This window comes from Epinephelus lanceolatus, chromosome 5 (genome assembly GCF_041903045.1).
Source record: "Epinephelus lanceolatus isolate andai-2023 chromosome 5, ASM4190304v1, whole genome shotgun sequence".
Lineage (NCBI taxonomy): Eukaryota > Metazoa > Chordata > Actinopteri > Perciformes > Serranidae > Epinephelus > Epinephelus lanceolatus.
The window spans coordinates 724,384-737,277 of NC_135738.1; the positions used below are offsets into that span (position 1 = coordinate 724,384).

Here is a 12,894-nt window from a genome sequence, read left to right on the forward strand (position 1 = left end):
TCACTTCAGCAGTCTGGAGCACACCAAACTAAATGTCTGAGGTTTAAAAGGGCAAGCCTCCTTCAAAATGCTGAGTAACGATGTTCTAATCATGTGCACCTGATGTGATACACCTGTGTGTGATTTTAGCCATTTTAAGTGGGAATAAATGTGGGGGTGTCCTAATTTATTCCTCACCAGAAATTGCATTTTTTTAAAATTACATTTTACAGAAAGTTATAAAAATCTTTTCTTAAGTTTTAATTGTTTAGTTATATTACCTGAATCTCCCAGTATTGTTAGGATTGATATTAAATATCCATATGTCCAAAAACACACAGGCTTTCATAGGGTGTCCTAATTTTTTCACATGACTGTACATAGAGGTATACTGGTGGCTTTATGGCCTGCATTTTATTGATTATCTCTGATCCCCACGCTCAATTTGGTCGTTGCGACAGTGCGACGCAACACCACTGACGCTAGAAAAAAAAAAAAAAAAACAAATCCTATCTGTTGCCTCTTTAATTAAAAAAGTCCTCAGAATTTGTTGATGTTTGAAAAAACCCTTATTGATTATGGTCACATTATGCAAAAGGCTGTTTGCACATTTGGAACAGGTGGCGCCCCCTATTGACTGATTTCAAGGAAATTTAACACACGTGGTTCACCACTAGAATTTAATGTATCCTACAAGTTTTGTAATAACTGGACAAACAGTTTCTGATTCATTGTCTGATTTGTGTCATTTTTTGCATACGTGGCGCAACATTTTTTCTCGTAAGCCCTCAACAACGGCGGGTCAGTGCTGCATTCCATTTACCTCGATAGTCCAAGTTCGGAGCTGGGAATGGGTCCATGTCATTGGTCCGACAGCCCATTAGTCCGACTGTCCGCGGTGCTGAACCGGCTTGAGGCGGAGCAGGCTCACGGCTTATGTGTTTGTCACTTTCTTTTTCATTTTAACCCACACCATGATCTTTTCCTGACCCTAACCAAGTGGTTTTTGTGCCTAAACCTAACCAGACCTTAACCACAGGGCATCATGATGATTTCAGAACGGACTTGGAATGGGTTTAATATGGTCGGAACAATGGGATGTCGGAACAATGGGCTGTTGGACCGATGGGCAGTTCCCGCTGGGAATGACGTCACATCCAAGTTGATCACGTTCCCGTTCAACAAGCTGGAAAACCCAGATGTTGTTGGCAGTACCAGTTAATAACAACATGTCTGTGGACAGGACTGTGTGTACGACTGTTTTAATGAGACACAGATGAGACAAATATAAACTCTATTTTACGACAGCTTTCACTGCCGTTGATGCTCGGAGCAGCCATACTGGATTTTTAGGTCACAATTGGTGACGTTCCTCCAACTTTCTGAGTCGGAAATCCGACCTCAGGGGACGTTCCAGTTGAAATCTCTGAGTGGAAACTTGGAAATTTCCAGTTTAAATGGAACGCACCATGAAGGTCACAGTTGGACAGAAGAGTTGAGACACTGGAGAAGTTTTTACTCAGCAGATATTACAACTACAAATCTCTTCAGAGACGTTTGGATGATGCAGACACCTCTGCTGCTGCGCTCGTAGATTTTAATGGGAGCTGTAGTTTTTCTTTGTGACCGCAAAGTTTAAGTTTGTTTAGATCTCAAAGGTTTTAGTTTAACAGCAGCTGCTGTGGTGGACAGGGAGTTAAAGAAAGGCTCAATGAGAGACTGACATCATGACTCAGGCTCTCTGTTTCCCAAACTGCTCCTTTAAAACACAAGAGAGAAGATTGTACCAAAGCCTCAGGTTTTGAAATGAGTTTGCGGTGTGGGTTTCTGGGAAGTGGACTTGTGACACGTCTTCTCTCTGGAGATGGGGTCTCGTTCTCGGTTTCTCTTATTCAAACCATCTAATTTCCAACTGGAAGGGCCCCATTCAAAGCAGCTGTGTGCCATTAGGCCTGCGTTTCTCGTTGGCATGCCGAGGTTGTTTGATTACTGCTGAGAAAGAAGCTCAAAACCAAAGAGACCCACCAAATCAGCCCTCAGCCTCCCGTCCCCCTCAATTATCAGCATGCAGAGAGAGACAGGAGCAGTTTCTCCTCCTCAGTCATGCAGGGAACGGTTCCCTGTGGACTCTCACATGACTCCAGACACACACACACACACACACACACACACACAAACACACACACAGTCAGACAGATACACAGACAGACAGACAGACAGAGGAAAGAACAAGTGCCAGATGAAGCTTTTAACCCTTGAGGTGAACCCCACCAGCCCTAACCCCCTCTGTAGTTCGTCCTCTGATACCATGAGGTCACATATTTTCATGCGTCTCTTCTCAGCTGGGAGTTAACAAGTCACCCAGTTTCCTTCAGAGCGAATCATTTAGAGCTTTAAGTTTTCACAACATGTCCACCGTTGACTCTCTCTTACAGATTTCTTGTATTTCGTCTGAACTGAAGACGTTCTGGTTGCTCGTGTGTTCCTCTGGTGTGATGCACACTGTGACAAATGTCCTGTGTTTGCTCCGTTGCACACTTGGCATTCATCCGTGCAACTAAACAGGATCAACTGTATCCTGTTTTTCAATTTCACCCTTATTGAATGGGCTCATTATCCCCTGAATTTCCAAACTTACATCCCATATTTGTCATCCAAACAACTGCAGGGCCTTTATTTATCCTCCCTGCAGGCTCCTCTTAGCTCTGTGTCTGCTGCAGCTCAGATACAGAGTGGGAATGTTACTGTAATTATGACTTTACAGGATCCAGTTTGTGCACTTAGTCTGATGTATGTGAAATTAATGGTTTACTTCCTGTTACAGGTCTTTGTAAATATTCATCAGGACTATTCTTCACTAATGAAGTTCACCTCGCCTTATGTTTTTTCTTTACTCAACACATAAATGTTCTCTGTAAGAAATCCTCTGAGGAGCTGCCCAGTACAACCAGTTCTCTACTGATGACTGGTTGGAGAAGAAGAAGGTCCACAGGCCCAAAGTGTCAGAACCCCTTACTGTTAGCACCTTACTGTTAGCATCTTACTGTTAGCATCTTACTGTTAGCATCTTACTGTTAGCACCTTACTGTTAGCATCTTACTGTTAGCACCTTACTGTTAGTGTCTTACTGTTAGCACCTTACTGTGAGCGTCTTACTGTTAGCATCTTACTGTTAGCACCTTACTGTTAGCACCTTACTGTTAGTGTCTTACTGTTAGCACCTTACTGTGAGCATCTTACTGTGAGCATCTTACTGTTAGCACCTTACTGTTAGTGTCTTACTGTTAGCACCTTACTGTGAGCATCTTACTGTTAGCATCTTACTGTTAGCACCTTACTGTTAGCACCTTACTGTTAGTGTCTTACTGTAAGCATCTTACTGTTAGCACCTTACTGTTAGCACCTTACTGTAAGCATCTTACTGTTAGCATCTTACTGTTAGCACCTTACTGTTAGTGTCTTACTGTAAGCATCTTACTGTTAGCATCTTACTGTTAGCACCTTACTGTTAGTGTCTTACTGTAAGCATCTTACTGTTAGCATCTTACTGTTAGCATCTTACTGTTAGCACCTTACTGTTAGCATCTTACTGTTAGCACCTTACTGTTAGCATCTTACTGTAAGCATCTTACTGTTAGCACCTTACTGTAAGCATCTTACTGTTAGCATCTTACTGTAAGCATCTTACTGTTAGCATCTTACTGTAAGCATCTTACTGTTAGCATCTTAGTTAGTCTCCAAAAGTAGATCAGGAGCCAGAGCCTTCAGCTATCAGGCTCCTCTCCTGTGGAATCATCTTCCTGTTACGGTCCGGGAGGCAGACACCGTCTCCACATTTAAGACTAGACTTAAGACTTTCCTCTTTGATAAAGCTTATAGTTAGGGCTGGCTCAGGCTTGCCCTGTACCAGCCCCTAGTTAGGCTGACTTAGGCCTAGTCTGCCGGAGGACCCCCTATAATACACCGGGCACCTTCTCTCCTTCTCTCTCTCTCTCTCGTATGCTATTACTGCATCTTGCTAACTCGGCCATTCTGGATGTCACTAACTCGGCTTCTTCTCCGGAGCCTTTGTGCTCCACTGTCTCTCAGATTAACTCATATCACAGCGGTGCCTGGACAGCGTGACGTGTGTGGTTGTGCTGCTGCCGTGGTCCTGCCAGATGCCTCCTGCTGCTGCTGCCATCATTAGTCATTAGTCATACTTCTACTGTTATTATACACATATGACTATTGTCACACATGTATACTGTCAGATATTAATACATACTTTCAACATATTGTACCACAGTAGCCAGAACTATAACTATAATATTATTACTTTCATTAATGTTGTTGTAAGCTACTGTCATTACCTGCATCTCTCTCTCTCTCTCTCTCTCATCCCAAACAAGGTTAGCCTACTTGTAAGCTAACGTTAGCTACTTGAATGTTTGCTATTAGCCGACAAGCAAACCGTAGCTTCATTTCAGCTTCTCTCATATAAGTGGTTAGCTTGTAGGCTAATAGCAAACACTCAAGTACGTTAGCTTACAGGTAGGCTAACCTTGTTTGGGATGGGGACGGTGGTTAGCAAGCTACAGCATATAGCACATAGCACATAGCACATAGCATGGACTGTTTTAACACACTATGAGTGTTTACAACAGCTGATTGTTGAAGTGTGTATAAGTGAGTACAGGTATTCATAATGCATCTTATACAACAGTTAGTTCCAACCGAGTAATCTGATTGGACGAGAGGCATTCCCTGAGTGCTGACATAGAGTATAACATCAATGGGACACGGACACTGGACGAGGAAAAGGAAAGCCAGGGCTCTTGTGTGCAGACCTCCAGGTGTGTTTGAATGCCAACATCCAGGTTTGAACTGGACGAAGTTCCACAGCTGCAGATCAATGTAAATACAAAGTAGCTTGTGAGTTCCTGGCGTGTGTGCTGCGTTGCCTGGCAACAGACCAGGGAACTGTTTGTTTTTTTGTTTTTTTTTTCGCAGAGCTACATAACATACTTAAATAATTTATTTCAACACCCTTTGTTAACATTTCCTTACTCAGCATTGCTGTTTAAGCTGTTGTTGAACTGTTGTATAAAAGCAACATCACACTGGAGGGAGTGACGTTGGAATATATATCGTCACGGCTGTGATTGTCTTCTGTGACCGAATCACAGCCGTGACGATATACAGTCCAACGTCACTCCCTCTCGTGAGATATTGCTTAATTAAACTCCATCAGTCAGCTTCTAGTTTATAAACATCCATGAGACACTTATAATTCATTATAAGTCACAGTCTATAATGTTTAATGACTGTTGATAAAGTGCATCAGGGAGCATCATGTGTGTTTATGAGCGCAGTCATAGCATAAATACAGTTCTTATTTTATCTAACAATGACTAAGAGATGCAAAACAACTACAACAACCGAAATCAAAGAGGTAAACCTGCCAATACTTTTGAAGTGGACAGGGAACCAGTGTCTACACCTGGATATCTGCAGTGGGTCCAGACCTGAGCTCACAGCCTGTGAGGTGTTATTATTGGATGTCTCAGCAGCAGCAGCAGCAGCAGAAGGTGATTTTTAGGTGTCATGTTTTCAAAGACATTAATCAAAACACATCCAAACCACACGTCGTTGTTATGACTCACAGCTCCATGACTTCCATTCATGATGCACCAACAGCAGAGCTCAACAGGTCAGTGTTTTACACCTCACTGTGTTCACACAGCACTGAAGAGTGACGCTATACAAACATCATCAAATCACTGGTGTCCTCGTCTCATCTGTGCAAAGACACAAACCATAAACAGACCATCTGCTGCGGCGGCTGACCGTTCAGCACCAGAGGAGACGTGTTTTTAAAATCCGACCTGTGAGACTCTTCAGATCATTACGATGCCACCTGTTGGAGTGCTGCTGTAAAAACAACATGTTCCGTGCAGCCTGAATGAGACTGAGTAGTATTAATGATTATACATGAAGCAGCTGCTTCTGTGAGCTGTGTCTGAAATAAAGAATAATAATTTCTCTGCACAATAAGACCTGCAGAACATTTGTAACTTCTCCCTCTGCTGACTGTGAGAGGTGATCTGCGCTGAGTCTGGTTAAACACAGGTGTGGTGTTTGTTTCCCTCCGCTGAAGAAGAACAAGTCTGACTACAGGTTTGTCTGCCTTTTATTAAGCTGTTAGCCATGCACTTGTTTCTCTTGTTTCATCTCATCATGCTGCCGTGGAGTCGCTCAGTCAAAGTGATGTGTTTCCACCTGCAGACTGTCGCTGCATACAGAGTGACCCCAACAGTGTTCAACTGTGGGTCTGCTTTTAATGTTTGTTAGATGTGTGCTACAGATATTCAGGGCGTGTGTGTTTCTGGAAATATTCTCATTAACATCAATATTCCAGCGATGAATGTATAAACATGAGCTGTGACGGCTCACACCTCCTCCTACTGCTAAGAGCTTCAAAACCTTCAGAAGAACAACACAAGTACCCCAAACCCGAGTGTATCTAAAATACATTTTAATCTTGCTGAAATTTGTTTTCACAATATTGTTTACAATATTAATGTGTCTTCGTTCTCTTCGTCCCCGCTCAGGTCTTCTTTATCATCTTGAAACACAACTGTACAATCATGTAAATTGTTCTACATCAAGGCACAAGACAACAGCCGTTGTGGGGGGGGCCTTGGGTAGGCTGATCTTTAATGGCGTCCCTCAGGGAACCCTCGGGAGGAGGGGGGAACATGGAGGATGTATGGATCTCAGGAGAAATGTGCTCGCACCAGGTGAAAGGAGAGAAGAAATCAGGTGATAACCACTGCAGCTTTCATTTTATTTTCCAATGATACTCATGTATAAAAAAGAGGAACCATCAGTTCATTTGTTCATGGACAGAAACTAAAGTGCTTTTTTTCTCTTTTTTAACTCTTATTCTGCCAAAAGCAAAAGTTGGACTAACAGGATGGAGACGTGGACGAGAGGTCCGGTGGAGTTTCTTTCCCGTAAGAAGGTGGAGGAGTGGATAAAGGGCCAGTTCACTGTTTTACTTTCTCTGCTTGATTCTGTTTTTGTTGGTTTTTGTTCTCAGGATTTTTTTTCTGATGTTTCTTGTCAGGTTTCAACCTCTAGAAAAAGAAAGAAAGAAAGACAGAGAGAAAGAAAGAAAGAAAGAAAGAAAGAAAGGTGTTAATGTTCATCATTAGTCCTTTTATAGATCTCTGCATGATGAGTCCACAATGCTTTAGTATATTTTCATGTTTTAGAAGATGACATGTATGTAATGATACTCTTCAGGCGCTGCATAATGAAACACTGAGGATGAAGAAAAGGTAGAAATCACAGTCAAAGAACAGACACAGCAGAAACCCTACGTACCGTGTCCCTGAAGGTTTTGAAGTCCTCACATCTGGACACTTCTCCTCCGCCTGCCGAAGGCCTTGGCGCCGACGTTGGTGGGGACGAAGTTGCTGTTGCCCATTCCCCCCGACCGGCTCAGGAAGTCCGCCAGGCGGTGAGTCACGCAGGTTGCCGTGTTGCAGGCTCGCTTCTGTGCTGTAACGCTGCTTCAGGAGAGCAAACGAGGGGTTAAAGCGAGATCAGCTGTGACATTAACACAATACTGACACACAGCCTCACAGTATCTCTGCACACAGATCATTTAGATCAACGTCACAGCACAGAAAAACTACAGGTTGAAATATGCATCAACCATGTGAGGTCTGATGACATATTTATTTTTCTTACCTTCAAGCAGGACGAGAGCTTCACACATCATTTCAAGGATTCTCTAAAGTCCTACACACATGAAGTACCCACTGACTGTTTAACCTTAAGAATGAAAATGAGCTACGGCTTCCTGGTAGAAAAATACGTTTATTGAAGAAGAAACATGGTGTCGCATGAGTGGATCATTTATTAATGGTTTCTACTAAGTGATGTCGCTTTATGCTTAAACTTGAGGGGCTTTGAGACGCCATCTGATGACTCCACGCACAGTACACAGAGATGGAAGTCTGAACTGGCTCCTGATGAAAACTAAATCTGATTGTCTGAAATTAAAGGGACAAATCATTCTCTGACAAACGAGGAGGAGGCAGGAGGAAGGAAGTAAGGGTCATATTCTTCTCAATCAAGCAGGTCAAATCAACATGCGCTGGCACAAAATCCAAAAACAAGAAGGGATAAGGAGGAGGAAGAGGAGCTGAGGGAGGATGAAGGAGGGGTTAGATGCTGTCAAACGTCTCGCCGTAGCTTGCATAGCTGTCGCTCTCAGGCGCACTGCGCTTCTTGCCGGGTGTTCCTGCTCCCACGTTTGTGCGAGGGAACGTCTGCAACTTGTGCAGCTCCTGAGACAGTTTGCCCAACACGCAGGTGCTGAGGTTGGAGCAGCGCTTGGTTAGAGGCCTGTCCATGCTGTCAGGGGAGGACACACAGAGACACATGCAGAGAACAGGCTCATAGGCATGGCAAGAAAAACATGCAACACTCTTCATGTCCTCTGTCTTATCTTTCATTCTCACAGCGTTCGTCTCTCATGCATCTCAGTCTCATGCCATCACACGTATATAAAACAAAACCCCCTCTCTACAGCATCATGCCCCCCCCCAACAATTCAAAGAACCTGTCATCCATCCCATCATGCACCAACCCCCCCCCCCCACCCCAGTCAGCCCCCTCCGTCACATCTTTTCCACCCACAGAACAAACAGAAACCAGTCGCTTCCCACTGTCATGCAACGCCACATAATTGACATCATGCACACTCGTTGGTTCTGTTAGGCAAACACTGTTCATGTGTTCACACCGTTCACATGCCCTGCAGGCAGGCAGGCAGGCAGGCAGCCTGGAAACACTCATCGGCTCAGAAATCAAACTCATCCATGCGGGAGCGGGATCAGGACGGAGAGGAGGGGTTTGTTTGTGTCTTAACGTCTTTTCTCTGATGTTTTTCTCCCATTTGATCAGCTAACAAGCACATACCTCTACGGCTGACTGAACCCGAGCCGGGCGCTAAGAAGACGCATCCTCAGTGGAGTTTAAGTGAAACCAGAGTGTGATACGCTCTCTAAGTATCTGCACAGAGTCCAGCTGCCCCGTTTACTTTGACTTCCTGTTCTTTAAAGGAACCCACTCTGTCAAACAAAGGGTTAAATAAAGAGGAGTGGCGTGTTTGTCGTCTGTGTACCTGTTTCCTTCAGTTGCCTGCTGCTCCAGCTCCTCCGCTGTCATCTGCACAAACTCCTTGACGATGGCGTTGAGTAACCTTCGTGCCTCGTAGTCCGTGAGCGTGACTCGGTCTGACATGGACTCTAAACCCGGTCTGTGGTGAAGAGGAGGGTGAGTGAGGAAGGTTCAGGGGTCAGGGGGGGATTGGGGAGAGGAGGAAGAAGACGTTGAGATGAAGCATTAAATCCTTCACTGGAATGATCACCTGCAGTTAAAGGGAGGGGCGGGGGAGGGGTGGAGGGGTGGAGGGTGGGGTGCTGGCGGAGAGGCTGGATGGATAGGAGGGGTCAGGGGGGTTGACTGGGACGTCACCAACTCAGAGAGGGATGACGTCTGAGTTGGAGGGCCCCCGGCCAACACCGAGAAACAATCTGCGGAAAGTGCCCCATCTGAGAGAAGAGCTGATGTTCAGCCGCCTCAGATTTATGACTAAATCGATAGCTTCATGGTAACAGAGAGTGGAGGGGCTTCATATAAATATATAGATGTCATTTATCTGCTCTCAGTGAATTACACCTTCGCTCCTGTACTGCTTCACTTTTCAATTCTACAGAGAGGAAGAACTAACTTTGGATACTGATGAGGAAATTACATTTATTGAATCTTATTTACTCATAAAACACATTTTAAACCCTGTCAGTCTCAGCTGGAGCCTGAATCTAATCAGCTCACACAAAGTGCTGAAACTCAACATCATAAATTATTAAGATGAACCAGAACAAATAAATGTAAAGTCTCTGTGCATGAATATTGTCACACACTGTCTGTCAGTGAGTCTGCATCTCTGCAAAAACATGAGAAGCACACAAGTTTCATTTTGACAAAATTAAAAATGTACAAAAATGCACAGAAATCACCAGGATGAAATAAATTGAATGTTTGATGCCTAAAATGTTGTGCGAGGACTCCAACACCCCCCCCCCTCCCCCCACCTTCCACCTCCACCCAAACCTGCACCCTCCATCTCTCCCCGTCACCAACATCTCATGTCTTGATATTTTTCCAGCAGCACTGAAAAACACTGTGAACATTTAGCTTTAAAGAAGTGAAAAATATCTGCAGATTTTTTAGGTGCATTTTTTGCCTCTCCTCTCCTCTCCTCTCCTCTCCCACCGGTTGCTTGTGATCCTAACAGTTTGTCGTCCTCTCCCAACATGTGTCTGGTAGGCAGCAGGTAAACGACCCGTCAGCTGGGAGTGTGTGAGGTGTGTGAGGTGTGTGAGGTGTGTAGACAGTACAGCGTCTCACCTGGCGGGGGCGGCTTGTGAGCAGTACATCTGGCAAATGACCAGGGCGTAGGCAACGAGGAAAGCAGAGATCTTCAACATAACCATGGTCCCCTACACGGCAAGAAAGACAGTGTCCATCAGCTCCATCAGACACTCCTCCATCATCACTGCTCACACTCACGCTCAACAAGTTCACAACACATCTACACACATCAACATACGTGTGAATCACAGGAGCCGAGTCTGATCCTGTTCAAAGTTACAGCCAGAGAATCAGAGCTTCCTGTCACTTCTCAGAGAGGTTGAGCTCAGCTCAGTGTGCCGCTGTTTGTCTCCGGTCTCCTGCTGCACATCCTCGCTTTTACCTCAACACCCTCAAACCTGAGACTCTCCCTCCCCCCTCTACTCCTCTACTGTGCTCCTCCAAAACATCCAGCCCACGGCTCAGGACAGGTAGTTCTCTCATGTCGTACGCTCACTGTGACATGCCTGCAGGCAGGAGTGTGTGTTTGCATGTGTGTGTGTGTGTGTGTGTGTGTGAGGGTAGGTGGGGGTCCGACACAGCGCGGTGCATGTAGCACTTGCTGGAAGAGGAGGGGTGAAAAGGGAAGAGAGGGAGGGGGGACTCCGAGCCTGCCAACTCCCTGAGGGAGCAGTGCATTAGTGTAATGAGCTGCCAGCACACACACACACACACACACATACACACACCCGTTCCTCCGTCCATCTCCTCTTCCCCTCTGTCACTCTCTGTCGTTCACTTCAGTCTCTGTCTCTGGCCTTCAGCTCTCAGACGGACCCTCAGCAGACGGTGCTGCTGATACTGCTGACCCTGGCCGCCACGCTCCAATCCCATTAACCACCACCATCACGTCACCACAGCCGAACACAGTGTCCACATCCCCCTCTGATCCACACACACACACACACACACACACACACACACACACACACAAACACACAGGCGTCTCTTACCTTCAGTGAAAATCACCAGCAACAAAAATAAAATAAATGTATGGATCTCTGTGTGAAACTCGATCAGCTGACTTTCTCCCAACTTGCAGAGCAACTCTTGATTCTGTTGCACGCAGCGCCAACGCAGCAGCCTATATATCCCACCACTTGGATTTGTGCATTGACTGTGTAGGTGTTTAATTATCCGCCAGCAGCCAATGGCGTCGCTCTGATGCTACGGCGAGCCAATGGGACGCCTCCCTTCAGCCCTGGCTCACTAATAAGGGATATGGCTTTGCGCTGACGTCATTGCTCAGTCAGTAAGTGCTCCATTCACAAAATCCTTCAGTCATTTGGACCATTTGCTACCCACCCCCATCACCACCCCCCCCCCCCCCCCCCCCCCCCCCCCCATCACCCCCACCCCCCCCAATTTGCATTGATGTCATTAATTAAATAGGAGGCAAAGCAAACTGGTGTCCGTGGAGAAGCATCACCAGCAATAAATATTTTAAGAACCTTCCAAAAATGTTACATTGCACGCTATATCTCAAATGCCAAATCGATAGGGGCCCCCCCTCCTCCCCCCCCAGCGCCGCCGCCACCCTCCCAGCTCAGCCCTGGCAGGCGGGGCCATCTGCTGGGGAGGGATGAATACTACACAGTGACGCACTCCTGAGCTCTTCATTCATAACGCTGTTTGGAGAAGTCCAGCACTACGCCCACCGTGCCTCAGCTCAGCTCAGCGTGCACCACCCAACTCTCCATCAGCTCCTGTGATATCTGCATCTGATCTGGGCCAAGATGATTCAACACAAATCATCAGCTCACTTCACATCCTGCACCAAAACATGTGGATCAACTCTGTCTGATGAACTCCTCTCAGACTCTGAAGCATCTTCATCGTCTGCAGCTTTAACTGTGTGTATGTGTTTCATCATGTGGCAGCAGCGCCTGTATGAAGCATGACAACCTCCCTCCCCCACCTCCACTCAAACATCCAACCACATTGACTTAATAAAGTGATACCACAGTGGGTCCAGTAATGATCACTGCCTCCGCCCACACACTGAGTAAACCAGTGGTCCTTGGCAGAGCCGATCGATGACAGCCTCCGACAACAGCCGTTTCTCAAAAGCAATTACACAACTGTTTGTCGTGCAGCGTCCTCTCAGTTCCCTTCCTTTTCATTAGTGTGCAGGGCGGTGCAGGTGTGTGTGTGTGTGTGTGTGTGTGTGTGTGTGTGTGTACAGTAAGTGTGTGTTTGATCAGTGTGTGTGTGTGTGTGTGTGCACAGAATGAATGGATGTACAGTAGGTGTGTGTGTGTGTGTTGTGGATCATATGTCAGAGTAAGATAAGGGAGGGTTGCGTCTGCGTCATAGAGGAACCCCATTAGACAGGATGAGCCTTTTAGTGCTATTGAGCCGCGCAGCTCGGCCATGTCAGACGCTAAATCACAGTTCACACAGACAGACGCTGGGACTCAACACACCGACCTCCATCACTAC

The 12,894-nt window shown here is 45.9% G+C and overlaps 1 protein-coding gene across 4 annotated transcripts; it reads right to left on the reverse strand.

Moving 5' to 3' along the window:
• Window positions 1–6,479: 6,479 nt before the first annotated feature.
• On the reverse strand, window positions 6,480–11,607 carry LOC117261861 (calcitonin gene-related peptide 1). 4 transcript variants are annotated; one of them, XM_033634414.2, is made up of 5 exons: window positions 11,406–11,607; window positions 10,450–10,541; window positions 9,161–9,295; window positions 7,351–7,538; window positions 6,480–7,100 (listed from the first exon to the last, which is right to left on the reverse strand). In XM_033634414.2, the coding sequence occupies exons 2-4, from the start codon at window positions 10,533–10,535 to the stop codon at window positions 7,376–7,378; spliced, it is 384 nt and encodes a 127-aa protein (XP_033490305.1). In that variant the 5' UTR covers window positions 10,536–10,541; window positions 11,406–11,607; the 3' UTR covers window positions 6,480–7,100; window positions 7,351–7,375. The 4 variants fall into 4 exon arrangements, with proteins under 4 accessions (XP_033490305.1, XP_033490306.1, XP_033490303.1 ...); XM_033634415.2 differs by having other exon boundaries at window positions 7,351–7,535; window positions 11,406–11,600; XM_033634412.2 differs by lacking the exons at window positions 6,480–7,100; window positions 7,351–7,538 and adding an exon at window positions 7,833–8,388.
• Between the last annotated feature and the right edge of the window lie 1,287 nt (window positions 11,608–12,894).